Source organism: Papaver somniferum, chromosome 7 (genome assembly GCF_003573695.1).
Source record: "Papaver somniferum cultivar HN1 chromosome 7, ASM357369v1, whole genome shotgun sequence".
Classification (NCBI taxonomy): Eukaryota; Viridiplantae; Streptophyta; class Magnoliopsida; order Ranunculales; family Papaveraceae; genus Papaver; species Papaver somniferum.
This window is the reverse complement of record NC_039364.1, coordinates 196,481,870-196,496,266: the sequence shown is the minus strand read 5'-3', so window position 1 is coordinate 196,496,266 and position 14,397 is coordinate 196,481,870. Positions and strand designations below refer to the sequence as shown.

The window sequence follows — 14,397 nt, the reverse complement described above, 5'->3', positions numbered from 1 at the left end:
TAAGGACCAAAAACGAAAATTAGTTTAAGAACTAATTGAAGGAGGATAAACATTTCCATTTTTATCTCGGCTGAAAATCTTTTAATTCCAACAACTTCAATATACCGAATATTTATGATTTTGGTATGTTTAAATGCGAACACATGGCGTCCCCTTATTCGCAGGCGCACGGTTGTAGAGGATTTTTGGTGTAGAAGATCCGGAGCTTCTTTAGCCTTAATATCTATATTACAAAAACAAATGTGTTTTGCCAAATCTAATGGTTCTAGTAGGCTATTTACCGCGATCGACGGCTCCCATTCCTGTGAAAATGCAAAAGATAAATCGTGGTCGAAAATAATCCCTCCTTTTAAGCCTCCATCCAATGCCTGTGCTCACTTCGTGCCCTAAACGTCAGCAACAGCATTGTTTGAGACATTCAATCCCTTTAATTCATACCCGACTAATGAATCTCATACGTTACATTAAAACAGCTTGGCATGTCCCATAATCTCCTACATAAACCTCGAGAGACGCTATCATCTTCCCAAGTTTCTCCGTTTGTTTCTTCAGAGTACTCTCTCTCAAGACTACTAGGTAAATACTTGAATTAATTTTTCTTTATAATTGTATTTGATTGGTGTATTTTCAAAACAACTTAGAGATGATGCATCTGTCTTCGATCGGTATATTGAGAAAATGAAGTTATAGGAAACCTCACCCACACCGGCTTTCACACATCAAGGTTTTCGATTGGTGTATGTTCGGCTTCTTCATCATCTTCCATTGGAAATTCTTAACTTTTTGGATGTAATCTTGCAGATTTTGGTCGGTATATTGAGGAAAAAGCTAACATCCATCTCAGGTATCGATAATTTTTATCTGTTCTTTAACTGTTCAACAATTGTTTGATTCATCATTTGTAATGATTCCTACCTCTACTGAGATTACTTTTCAAAAATTCCTACCTCTTCTAAGAAGTTCTGTAAATGCTAATCTGTTATAATTTTGGAGATACTACTTACATTGTCATCGAAACAATGCCGTTAGGGTGTGAATTTTCTCCTCCAGTAATCAAATTCCCAATCTTGCATTTCTTTTATTTAAAAAAACAATGTGCAGGTAATTTGTGGCCGACTTTTTATCAAAGAAGTTTGGAACCAATCACTCTTTCAAAGGCATATAAACTGTTATGATTAAATTTTTAAGTGATATGTTTTTTCATATTATATTTTCAGTAACCGTTTTTCTCACTAAATTTGGTTTAGTGTTCTAAGTTTCTCATACAATGGAAGAAAAATAGCAATATGTGTTGACGATTGATTAATCAATTAAGATGATGTGATGGTCTTGGATGAGAAGTCTCTGAGTTAGATGAGAAACGCTTGGAAATGGTTCCAACCTCTTGGTCTGTTGGGTTCAGTGGCGGCATTGGAATCTGAATCTGTGTAGCGCTATAAATGCTAGAAATGTTGGCAGAGGAATATATATGATAAAAGAAAAATGAAAATTGGTGAATACTACATAATATTTTGTGTATTTTTTGGTTGTCTTCTCTGCTTTAAGAGTTGAGACGATCCTTCTTTTGAACAAATTGGTTACTTTGAATTTTACTTTTCAAATACGATGTATTGTTGCCGTTACTCTTTGGTGTGTTATATCTGTAGTGACTTTTTTTTATTTTATTGTGATCGTTAGCAGCGCCAGAGGACTAGGCAGAGGATTCGGAGGCGGCGGTAGGGAAAATTAACCATGTATTGGTAGCCCTTTTTTGGTCCACTACGCCTCTGTATCTCCATTTGCATGTCGTTCATACAATAATCTGTGCAAGGGGGTTAACAAATGTCAGAACCAATATGGCAGCTGAGGTACACAATAACTATGGTGGTTATTGTTCATTTAATCTTTATAGGGTTATTTTATTGTTTCCAGGATGCTATGCTTACATGTGATGAATGTTTTTGAAGGTTTTATTGGTCCATTCCATTTGTGTGAATAAATGATATGCCATTTGCTGGTAACTATCAGCTATTCTGCTGTAGCATCCTCTGAGTACTTCTAATAATTTGTTGGTAACCTTCAACTAGCTTTTCTTCCATTTCTTAATGTTGGGTTGCAGAATTTGTCATTATGCATTCTTTACTTTAATATGCCAATCTCAGACTCGATGGAGTTATAGAAAATGGTAAGGAATAGATCACAGATAACTTGATCTTCTTCCTGATGCCCATAAGAAGCTTAAGTAATTAGATGTTGAACGATATAGTAGATGTCTTGAGCCTAATGAAGGTTTTGTGAGTTGTTATACCGACCTTTTACACTGTTAGTGTTGGATATTTGATTGAGCAAAATACAACTTAGAATTATAATTGGGTGCAGAAAGTATTGGGTGAGTAGTAGAAAAACAATTGGAATTTTTTTTTTCTTTCTTTTTTCAATCTTAGAATTAGAGCTTGACAGGAATTATATGTGAGCTAACTTGATCTTCTTTTGGATGCCCACACGATGCTTAAGAAATATGACTCCGTCCTGGCATTTGATGGCATGTCTGTAGTGAATTATGGAACAGGGAGATATTTGTGTGCTTTAACGTTTACATATTATGAAATCTCAATTGGCCAATTTGAGCTCTAGGCTTGGAGATATACCAATTGACATATTGGTTACTTCTTAGTTTTTCATTTATTCTTCCGTCATTCGTTCTTATATGATTTGAATGAGCGTGAGACTCAAAAAAATAATCGAGTTCTAAGCCTAAAATGTTGTAGTAGCCTTTGATACTACTGTCATTAATAAGGTACAACTAGGTTGATCCCCTTCCCTTCATGCAGTAAGAGGACCTATTTATTAAGTTTTTTATGGCATCCTCTTCATATTCTTTAATTTTTTTCATGGGTCAGCACTCAGCACCAACTCTTTGCTATGGCATGTTATTCAGGTTATGTCTAATAGGAGATTTATATTTTATGTATGAATTTTAAGATGTGGGAGTTGATTGTTTTGTTATCCATAGATGTCTAAATTTATGTGTTTGTGTTCATAAAATCATAGGGAAAGTAATGAGTGTCAATTAACTGAAATACTTTTACAGGCAGTCAGTGTGATGGGTGAATGCAAAGGGAACTTCGGGAATTCAGTCAGTATGATCGTACATATACTGTGAAATCATCTTATTCCTTAAGGTCACTGCTCCAAAAAACTAAGGTAAGGAGACGCTTAATGCAGTACCTTAAACATCCTCCATATTTAATATTAACTCTTCCTTTGAAAATAACCTGATAGCGGACAGCCGCATTTAGTTTCATGGCATTCTCAAGTCAACATTTTTTGGATGCGTAGGAAAGGTATCACTTGCATGTACATGGCCATTATAATTTGTCATGGCTATGCAACAACGAATCTAACTCGAAATTAACTCACATGTGCAACAGGTCAGACTTCCTTAAACCGGCACGCCAAATAACAATCCCAACTTGAAATATCCCTCCAGCGCTGGACCTTTTTATGCCCAAATATAAACACAATTTCTAAAGTAATGATGCCAAATGGAGTCCCACTCATCAAGTACATGTCTAACTGTCCAGATACGTTGCATATCTTCATATTGTCACCTCTAATGGAATTACGCACATCAAAGATGGCTAACCAATTGTGGCATGTAGGTACTCAATGGAATTATCGTTGAAGCCACTGCAACTCGAATTTTGGATACCAGCGGGTGGCACTATTTAGGCTGCAACAAATGCATACCTAAAGGGGTTGGTGAAGTCGGAGACTGTAGATGCACCAAATTTCGAGGAACCTGTGCTGCAGTGTATTATTATGGGATATAATTTCCAGTAGTTTCACTAAAAATTCTGCATCCCCATGGTATTAACTCTGATTAAGCGGATGCGGGTTCCTTCTTCACTTTGAGGTGACATACCATACCGGCTTCACCATATTATCTGAACCGGACAATTTAAGTCCAGCAGATTGTCCGCGCAACTTCGTCCGACATTGTCATAATGGGAGAGGTACCCAATGATTCATTTCTCTTTACTTTATTAGGCATCCATAAGTGAGACAAACAAATTTTCCTGTGTACATATTTAAGTTCCAAAGTGAAGAATTTTTGGTTTATGTAAATCCAGTTTCATGTTTAAATGGCACCATGAGAAGGGAAAGTATAATGTGGTTGCAGTTTTTGAAGAGATCCTGAATGTTAAAATGGACCACCATATAACGCTTACCGCATATGACAACCACATTATGTTTTCGTAGTCCCGTTATTTTTTTATTATTCTTTTTGGTAGTGTTTTCGACTTCGTTTCAGCAGTTTATGTTTGTAGATGTGTGGGCATAAAAGGGCTAAAAAATATGTTGTATCTTTATGAACTTTGACGATCTACGGGCTGTATATCGGTTGTTCCCTTAAATTTGAAGGTCAGGATACCGTTATTCCTACAATTACAAGATGTCTCCTGATTTCATTTAGCATTTAATCAACCCTTTACATCACATATTTTGAGGTTTAGTATGGGTGAGAAAACTTATCGAGACCGCGTGAAAATGATCATTATGCATTAATCTCAACTCTGCAATCTTTTCCATTACTTGAGGGTATTTTTCAAGTGCTATATGACCAGAAAGGAGAGTCGGTTTACACAAACGATAGTCAATATCGAGTAAACATTTTCATGTCATGTTATGTGTGAAAAATTATAGCTATTGTTTCGAATTCTGTAGCCGGTGGATGAGATATTAGACTCCCAAGACGGACAATATTCAGATATGGATTGGTTAGCACGCAGCTGTGTGATCTGTTTATTGTTTCACATGGAGCTACTAGCCTGTTATATGACATATTTTGGTCGTGTTTTTTCTTTTTGAAAAAATAAAAAAGTCAAGGCCTCTTAGGGCACCTGACTAATCTTTGGGGCAGATTAAGATGAATCATTTTCATATTTCTATTGATATCACATCTCAGTAAGAATTCTACAGTAAGAATATTAAATATGAAAATAAAATGAAAACATATATTAATTAATTTAATATTTGACGCCCTATTTAGGACAATGTAAAATAGCCCGGACAGTTACGGTACGCGTCATTTTCTAGTATGATGTATAAATAAAGATATAAACGGAAGAACATGTGGGATTTTTTTTCAGGCAATTCTTAGATTGTTAGCAAAAATAAATATAGAAAAAGTGTTTTCCAAGAAGAATATAAGTTTAAAAGACGTTAAATCTATAATTAAGGAAAAAATATTCATAAATGTGGAAAAGAATTTCAAAAGATATTTATAACAGCTGTGAGATTTGTTAGAAAAAATGTATCGAAAATATAAACATATATAAGGGACATTCAGCTTTACTAAGGAAAAACGTAAGATAAGGAAAATTAAAACTATAACTAAGGAAATAAAATTCACGTAAGATTTGAAAAAATATGGAAAAAATTTAGAGATAATATTTCACGTGTTTTATAAATTTCGAAATTCTATTTTTAGTATTTCGTGATACAAATCTAACTGTTAATGAGATTTTCGAGATTTCGTTTTTTTTTTATATATTTCACGGCCCGAAAATATCATGGCCCTTTATTATTGATTCGATTATTTGATTTGGGTTTTATTAATATCATGTAGACGTGGTGTAAGAATTTTTAATAAATTTCAGCGAATCAGAATCAAGGGTTTCGTCTACCTACCAATATAAAAGAGGGTGGACGCAACCACTAAATTTGGAGCATCAGATCGAATCTATTTAATTATAAAATGACGGCCACGAAATGTAAGGGGGCTAACTTTGATTTCAGCCAATCAGGAGCGAAGGTTTTGTTCACCGACCAATGGGAGGGGAGGTAAGCGCAACTCTCGACGTGGTGTGAGAGATGTGATTGGGTGTTTAGGTTGTTGATAATCCATAATAAAAGGAAAATAACATATATGTAATTTGATTTATTACCTTTGTGCCACAAACCCTAGCAGCCCATGAAGACGTGTAGCCAATCAAGACGGAACGATCTTTTGCCTCACCCCAAAGTCTCCCATTCCTCTTGGAGGTAAAGGCTCCATAGCATCAATTACTTCTCTTGTCGTTGTCTTAGGTTTATACTTCTTCTTTCCATCCTTCTTGTCCCCATTGTCCTCCTCAACTACTGATTTACCTTTATCAATAGCAGCACCATTAGAAGTGCCAACTTCAGTTCCTCCAGCAACTCCAACTTCAGTTCCTCCAGCAACAACAACTTCAGTTCCTCCAGTAACTCCAACTCCGTCTCCTCCACCTTCATTTTCTCCAGCAGTCACAACTCCACTTGCATTCTTTGCGTTTGCGCCCAATGGTTTTGTATGACGGGGTTGCGGAGTCGGGTCACTACGAGGTGTTACTTCTTGTGATCTTTTCTTCTTATTTTCTTTTCCTCTGTTCAAGGACAAACAAGGCCAAAAACCAATAAGATAAGCAAAAACGGCTGGGAAATATTAACACAACCAAACCGTGACAACCGAAACGGCTAGGAAAATTGGATAGACCAAGACGTAACAAAAATAACGGATGGGAAAATTAGTAATCGATCTAGCCGTAATAAAAACGACTAGGAAACTCCAAGTCGTAATGCGTAAACGGCTGGGAAACTAAATAAGCGATCCAGCCGAAATCCAAATAACGGATAGGAAAACATATACGTGTAAATACAGCTGGTTTGATGTTCAGCACAAGACTATATACGGTTAGGAAATTCCAAGACGTAATCTATAAACAGCTGGGAAACTAAATATCACGGTCAGGAAACACAGTTACGGACAAAAAGACCGAGATGTAAATATTACCGCTGAAAAAAATTCAAACACATGAGAATATACGGCTAGGAATAACCTAGCCGTATACAACTTGTTACGGATAGGATTTCTCCATCTCGTACGCATCAACTATATTACGACTGGGAGTTCCAAGATATCCCAACCGTAAATCCTACAAACGGCTGGGAGTTCTAGCATATCCCAACCGTGTAACATATAAACGGCTGGGAAAACAAACAATCCCAACCGTAAGACCTATTTACGGCTGGGAATACAAGAACTCCCAGCCGTAAGCAGTTTCAGAAATTGTTTTTTCATACCTAAAATTTTCAAAACCAACAAAATAATCAACAAAACACTTAGATAAGATAAAGAGTGGGTTTTGAAATTCATACCTTATTGCTGTCATATCAGGACTCGCGACGGCTGGTGCATCTCCTTCATTCACTTCTTCTTGATCTTCAGTTCCATCTTCATTTGATGAAGTTGGTTTTTCTGCTTCAGAAGGAGGTTTATTCGACGAAACTTGACCTAAATTTTCCTTAGGTTTCATGGTTTTATAGAATGAGTTTAATCGGCGAAGAATTTTTTTTGGAATCAACGATTAATCATTTGAAACGAATGGAAGAAGAAGAAGAAGAGAAAAGAAGAAAAAAGAAGAGAGTGAGTTTTCATGATTTTCATTTTTTTTTTCTTTTCATGATTTTCAGTTTTTTTTATTAGATTAATCAGTTAATGGAAGGGTAGAAAGGTGATAAACTAAAATGATTGGGGATATTTTTGAACTTTTACTTAAATCTGATCTCCCCTATAACATTTGGTTCCACTTAGTAATTTAAGCCCCCAAAGTCCCATCCCTTTATGCCCCAATAATAGGATTCTTTTTTTATATGTTGTTTCTTGCTGTATGCTATACTATCTTCTGCGAACTATCTTTATGAGATTATTATTATTACTGCGTAGAAAAGTCAAACCCGGAGGAAGAATCCGATTTCAGATTGGTCAAACTTGAACCTGAACTTAGAAATCGGTGTAAGATTATTAAATGTTCTGTAAAAATTACCACCGTTAGTCATCATCCTTCACTCTGGTTTTACACAATGCTCCTTCTCAAGAAGATATACCATTTCCATATTCATCCCATACATTTGAAATCCACTGCTATCAATCACTTCACAACTCAATTACTTTTCCGCCAAATAAACACCCCGGCAAATTCAAGTATAGAAGATTTATGCATTAACGATAAACTAAATCAAGCCCTATTTGAAATGTCCATTCAAGAGGATCATCTGAAATTTAGTGACTACGATTCTCTGTTAAATCTATGTGTAAACAAGAAATCCATTACTGAAGGACAAAGGGTTCATTTGCACATGATTAAAACTCATTATATTCCTCCGCAGTTTCTTCAAACTAGACTTATGGTTTTGTATATAAAATGTGATCATCTGAAAGATGCGCGACGAGTGTTCGATTCAATGCGTAAAAGAAATGTTGTCTCTTGGACGGCTATGATATCTGGGTATACACAAAGAGGGTCTAGTTATGATGCATTGGATCTTTTCACTGAAATGATAAAATCAGGTAGATTGATCTATTTTTATTTTTTGTTATTTTGATTGCATTGGAATTTGAAATTGTTCTCTTATACTTCAACTTTGATGTGGCAGGTGAATCTCCGAATGAATTCACATTTGCGTCGGTTCTTCCTTCTTGTACTGGTGTTAGGGGATATGATCACGGCAGGCAACTACACTCTCTTATTGTCAAAACTAGTTTTGATTCACATGAATTTGTTGGTAGTTCACTTCTTGATATGTACGCTAAATCTGGTAAAATTCATGAAGCTCGAGGAATTTTTGAGAGCTTACCGAAAAGGGATGTTGTTTCTTGTACTGCAATAATTACAGGTTATGCTCAATTAGGCCTCGATGGAGAAGCAGTAGATTTGTTTCGCCAATTGATGAGAGAAGGAATGGAATCAAACTATGTTACTTATACGAGTGTTCTAACTGCATTATCTGGACTTGCAGCACTTGATCATGGCAAACAAGTACACGCCATTGTTTACCGTTCTCAGTTACCCTCTTATATTGTTCTTCAGAATTCTCTTATTGACATGTACTCAAAATGTGGGAATCTCACTTATGCAAGAAGAGTCTTTGATGGAATGTTAGAGAAAACTGTAGTCACGTGGAATGCAATGCTCGTTGGATACAGTAAGCATGGTTTGGGCCAAGAGGTAATTGATCTTTTCCTGTTAATGAGAAAAGAAAAAGAAGTGATACCAGATAACACTACCTTTATGACTGTCTTATCAGGCTGTAGCCATGGAGGTTTGATAAATGAAGGTTTAGCTATATTTAGTGAGATGGTTGATGGGAAAGAAGGGGTCAAACCAGAACATCAGCATTACGGGTGCATAGTTGATCTCCTTGGACGTGCTGGGAAAGTCCACGAGGCTTTTGACCTAATTAAGCAAATGCCCTTTGAACCCACATCAGCTATTTGGGGTTCACTATTAAGTGCTTGTAGGGTTCATAATAATGTTGCTATCGGTGAATTTGTCGCTCGCCGACTCCTTGATATTGAGCCGCAAAATGCCAGGAACTATGTTATTCTTTCTAATTTGTATGCTTCTGCTGGTAGATGGGAAGATATGGCGAATTTGAGGAGTCTAATGAAGAAAAAAGCCGTGACAAAGGAACCAGGGCAAAGTTGGATAAAGGTAAATCGGACATTGCATAATTTCCACGCTGACGAGCAATCCCACCCAAGAAAGGAAGAGGCACTGAAAAAAGTGCTGGAACTGTCTATAAAGATTAAAGGAGCCGGTTACACTCCCGATTTGAGCTGTGTATTGCATGATGTCGATGATGAGCAGAAGGAGAAAATACTGCTTGGCCACAGTGAGAAATTAGCAATAGCATTTGGTCTCATTAGTACTTCTCAAGGTTTTCCTGTTAGGGTCATGAAAAACTTAAGGATTTGTGTCGACTGTCACAATTTTGCTAAGATTGTGTCTAAAGTTTGTGGAAGAGAAATATCTATACGGGACAGTAATCGTTTTCATCACATTGTTGGGGGAATTTGCTCTTGTGCTGATTATTGGTGAAACCATAGGACTCAGATGAGTTAGGATCCACGGGTTAGGGTTAGGATTGATCCATGGGTTAACATTACCCTTCAACACAATTCAAGACAAAGAAGAGCGGCCCCACGGTCACTTTCTCTGTCTTCTCAGCTCCACATATGATTTTCAGACAATGCACAATGGGTTAGTACTTAGTACTGTTATATACTTGTTGAGGAAGGAATCTTTCTTACTTTCCATATTCATCTTTTTCCCATTTCACTAAAAAGGGTTTTACTGGGATACAAGAGAGCTCTCTAGTCAAGACTCAAGACTATCTCTTTTATCTTCAAGAATCATCCTGTGGGTTCAATCTTCAAAGGATTTGCTCAAAACTCATCATCTTTCACCCCCACAGCAAAGTTTCATTTTGAAGTAAGATTCTTTTCTTCATTTAAAGTTTTTACACTTACTTTTGTTCTTCTCATAAACCCTCACCTTTAAACCCCTACATCTCAGAATTTACATACCCTTTGCATTACTATGGATGTTTTATTGGATTGGAAATCAATAGGTTCTGCATATGCATCTCTAATGTTTATGAGAACTGCTGTAAGAGATTTAATACCTCCTGAAGTAAAACAAGTTGGAAAAACTGTAATCAATTACTTCTTCTCAAATTTTGAAAAGAAACTCATTACAATCCATATTCAAGATTATGAAAACGGTGCTGATAATGATATCTTTAGATCAGTTCAATGTTACTTGGGTACTAAACTGTTTGAATCATCTTCAAAGAGTCTAAGGTTGTCGAAATTCCTCAACTCGAAATTTCATAGGTATACTATGGTTCCTAATCAAAGTATTGTAGATGTCTATGATGGTATTGAGTTCATATGGACTTATTGTACTGGTGATAATAATGAAAAAGACAAGAGAATTGGTTGTTATTTCAAGCTTTGTTTTGAAGAGAAACACAAAGAGTTTGTGGATTCAGCTTATTTGTCGCATATAGCGAAAGAGGCTGACACTGTTAGATTCAAGAACAGAGGAAAGAAACTTTTTACAAATAGATCTGGAGAAAGTTGGTCACAAGTTTGTCAGTTCACACATCCTTCGACTTTCGATACAATTGCAATGGATCCAGTTCTTAAACAAGAGATTCAAGAAGATTTAAAGAAATTTGTGAGCAGAAGCGAGTTTTATACTAGAGTTGGTAAAGCATGGAAGAGAGGTTACCTTCTATATGGCCCTCCTGGAACAGGTACTAAAGAAATCTCTTTTTATGATTATTATTGGTTGATTGATTTTTACTAGTTACATGGTTTAGTTAACCTGTCTTCTCTAAAGGCTCAAACTTCTATATTATTGCTAAGTGAATTTGTGTTGATTCGGGTGAGAGACTAGTGTCTCAATGCTACTATGTGAATCTTCTTTGAATGCTTGCACTTGCACAGGGAACAATCTAACATCATAATAAGGTTTGGAACAATTAGTAAAATCAATGCTATTGGTAGGTTAATGAGTTGATCTCAATTTGTCATGGAGAACCTCTCAGAAGTACTAGCTCCTGGGATCACCCCTGTTAATGGAAATCCTATACTTCTTGTGCCTTATGTTACCTGTGATTTTACAAGAAAAGCCACTTTGATTGCTGCAATGCGTCTTGGATATCTAATCTTCTAAATGCTCCAACTTGTATGCTTTTTGTAATGTATTTGTGCTAATTCAGGATGTAGCCTGTGTGTCCATGCTACCATGTGGTGAATCTTCAGTGAATACTTGAACTTGCACACAGAACAATTGCATATTTTAATTGAGGTTTTAATTACAAATTTTGACTTATTATGGTGTTTGTTATTTTATAGGGAAAACAAGTTTGATTGCGGCAATTGCTAATTACTTGGACTTTGATATCTATGATATGGAGTTAACTGCTGTAAGGAGCAATGCACAGTTGAGAAGGCTTTTGATTTCGACTTCCAGCAAATCGGTTATTGTTGTGGAAGATATTGACTGCTCATTAGATCTTTCGAGTCGGAAAAAGAAGAAAAAGAATGCGGGAGAAAATAAAAATAAAGATGACACAAACTTTGGGAGTAGTAGTCTGAGTTTATCTGGTGTTCTGAATTTCGTAGATGGACTCTGGTCGCCTTGTGCCGGAGAGAGATTGATTATATTTACAACGAATCATAAAGAGAAACTCGATCCGGCTTTGCTAAGGTCAGGTCGAATGGATAAACATATTTTGCTTTCATATTGTGATATGGAATCGTTCAAGGTTTTGGCGAAGAATTATCTGAATATCGAAGAACATGAGTTGATGAAAGAAGTTGAAGAACTGTTGAGGTTAACTAAGATAACACCAGCTGATGTTGCAGAGTGTTTTATGAGCTATGATGAAGATCCTGACATGGGTATGAGAAATGTGGTTGAAGTGATTAACAAAAGATTGAAAACTCAGCGCGAAAAAGAAATACGAGAAACTAAGAAGAGATTGCTCCTGGACAATGATAAGGAAGATAAAAAGGAAAAAAAGAGATTGAAGTTGACTGAAGATGATGCAAAAGAAGTGTTTAAGTCGGCATCTGCATTAATAAAAAGAGAAGAAAATGAAATGGAAGAAGAAGAAGATGAGACTGAGACCGAGGGTGAAGATGAGACTGAAGATGAAGATGATGACCAAAATCAGTTTGATTCCGAAGAAGACAATGAGTTCTTTATCTGATAGCAAACATTATTAAGAGCAGTTTAGATTTTGAATTCATGCACTTAAACTTGCTACATGTTTTTAATGCTTAAGTTGTGACAATCTATGGAGGTACTGTATCTAACCTGATCCTTATTTTGAGAGTTTTAAAACCAAGACACCAAGCATTACACTAAACTGGGTAAAGGAACTGTTTCAGCCTGCTGCTTTTTCTAGCAGAATTGGGATCCTGCTACAGGCTTTATTATTCGTTAACAGTGGCGTACAGGTTTATATTCATATTGTGGCTGAGGCTTGAGAGATACAGTCGCTTTTTCATTTTAGCAATAGTATTAATATATGCATCGATTACAAAGCAAAAGGAATCAAATATACATACCCAACAGAATGTATCACCTGGACGTGCTTCCAGTTGTTTAGTTAATTGGAGCAACACATAACGACTATACGCCTAGAAATATGCATATTTGTTTCAGGTTAAGGTCTAAGGTGATACATTCTGTTAATAAAATCAAACAAATGGAAAGTAGCATTAACCCTCCCGAAAGAACATAAACCAACGTGTTATGATTAATGGGTTTTGAGCTTTGTGACGGCAAGACGAAGAAAACAAAAGTTGGTAGCTCAGAATTGAAGTTGCACTCTGCTGTAATTATACGGCTCACTGCTAACGCAGTTGCTTCATCTAGTAATATACATAGGTAAAACTGAAGTCACGTAGTATAATTAAGTTGAAGCCTTGTGACCATTATAGGAGATGAGTTTGAATGTAGATTTCATCAAAATTGCAGGTGTTTCGCTAGTTATGCAATTTTTCCGGAAAAAGTAGATATTATTAGAAACCAAACAAACAGACAACACAAATTCAAATGATCATACAAGAATGAAAAGAATTTTGCCGACCTCACCTCACACAACAAAATTCAACACACAATACTGATGCAATTACAAACAATCCGAAGCAAATGAACAAACATTGATCAGATATGATCATGTAAGATACGTAATTTCTAGTTCCACAAACATGGGTGTAGGGAATGGATTCCTCGCTTTTTCCGGCATTGTTAAACAAACTCCAAATATTTGGATCGAATTTTGCCTTTTCTCCATTGGGAATCAACTTAGTGACATTTACGACCACAATAGGATATACCACTCGATCATTCACCATCCCTCGGTAGAAATAACTCGCTTTGACGTTGGTTGTATAATCCTCGTCCAAGGCCTGCATGTCATCTCTTTTCACGATAGCCAGCTGTTAGTTCCAGAACGATTTTTTCAAGAGCTTGTTTATCCCTCTTCTCTCGATCTAGTTGCTTGTGCATATCTGCTACTTCACGTATCCATGTATCGAGATCTCCGGTCAACTACTTTTGCTTGTTATTAAGCCTAGCATTGTCAGCTTCTAAAACGGCAAGTTTATCCTCCAGAGCATTCTTGTCGTCCTCGAATTTGGATTTTTCTGCTTCTAAGATGAATAATCTTTTCTTCAGATCTTGGTTTTCCTCCTTTTGTCGGCCCATCTCATCAATAAGAGCACTCTTCTCATCTTTCTCTTTTAGCAATTCATTATCCAGGATGAGAATATCGGCTTCTAAGTCGCGAACTGTCTTCTCCAGAGATACATTCTCATCATTTGCATGAGCCATCTTACCAGCTGCTTTCTCCTTTTCGACTTGGTCTTTTAGAGTGGAAACTGTTGGGAATTTTGAATATTTGGGTAACTGCTTGTAACTGCAAATCAGTTTGGATAACTATAAATATTGCTTAACAATTGTGTCTGTTGACAAAGAGGTATTTCAAATTTGAAATACTTGAACAGGCGTATTGTTTGGATAAAGCAGT

The 14,397-nt window shown here is 36.3% G+C and overlaps 2 protein-coding genes and 1 long non-coding RNA gene across 6 annotated transcripts; all 3 read left to right on the top strand.

Annotated features, from left to right (window-relative positions):
• The first annotated feature begins 445 nt into the window (after positions 1 to 445).
• Positions 446 to 4,245, top strand: LOC113299332. Of its 4 annotated transcripts, none has more exons than XR_003334818.1 (7): positions 446 to 576; positions 802 to 844; positions 1,678 to 1,847; positions 3,071 to 3,183; positions 3,262 to 3,323; positions 3,411 to 3,543; positions 3,642 to 4,245. It is a non-coding gene; the product is annotated as an uncharacterized LOC113299332 (long non-coding RNA). The 4 variants fall into 4 exon arrangements; XR_003334817.1 differs by lacking the exon at positions 3,262 to 3,323 and adding an exon at positions 1,947 to 2,051; XR_003334816.1 differs by lacking the exon at positions 3,262 to 3,323 and having other exon boundaries at positions 1,681 to 1,847.
• A 3,607-nt stretch (positions 4,246 to 7,852) lies between these two features.
• On the top strand, positions 7,853 to 9,906 carry LOC113299330 (putative pentatricopeptide repeat-containing protein At3g13770, mitochondrial). Its single transcript, XM_026548348.1, has 2 exons — positions 7,853 to 8,353; positions 8,440 to 9,906. Exons 1-2 carry the CDS (start codon positions 7,867 to 7,869, stop codon positions 9,882 to 9,884), a joined length of 1,932 nt encoding a protein of 643 aa, XP_026404133.1. The 5' UTR covers positions 7,853 to 7,866; the 3' UTR covers positions 9,885 to 9,906.
• Positions 9,907 to 9,966: 60 nt separating this feature from the next.
• LOC113299331 (AAA-ATPase At3g50940-like) lies at positions 9,967 to 12,654 on the top strand. The gene is made up of 2 exons (XM_026548349.1): positions 9,967 to 11,106; positions 11,711 to 12,654. Exons 1-2 carry the CDS (start codon positions 10,386 to 10,388, stop codon positions 12,568 to 12,570), a joined length of 1,581 nt encoding a protein of 526 aa, XP_026404134.1. The 5' UTR covers positions 9,967 to 10,385; the 3' UTR covers positions 12,571 to 12,654.
• Positions 12,655 to 14,397: the final 1,743 nt, after the last annotated feature.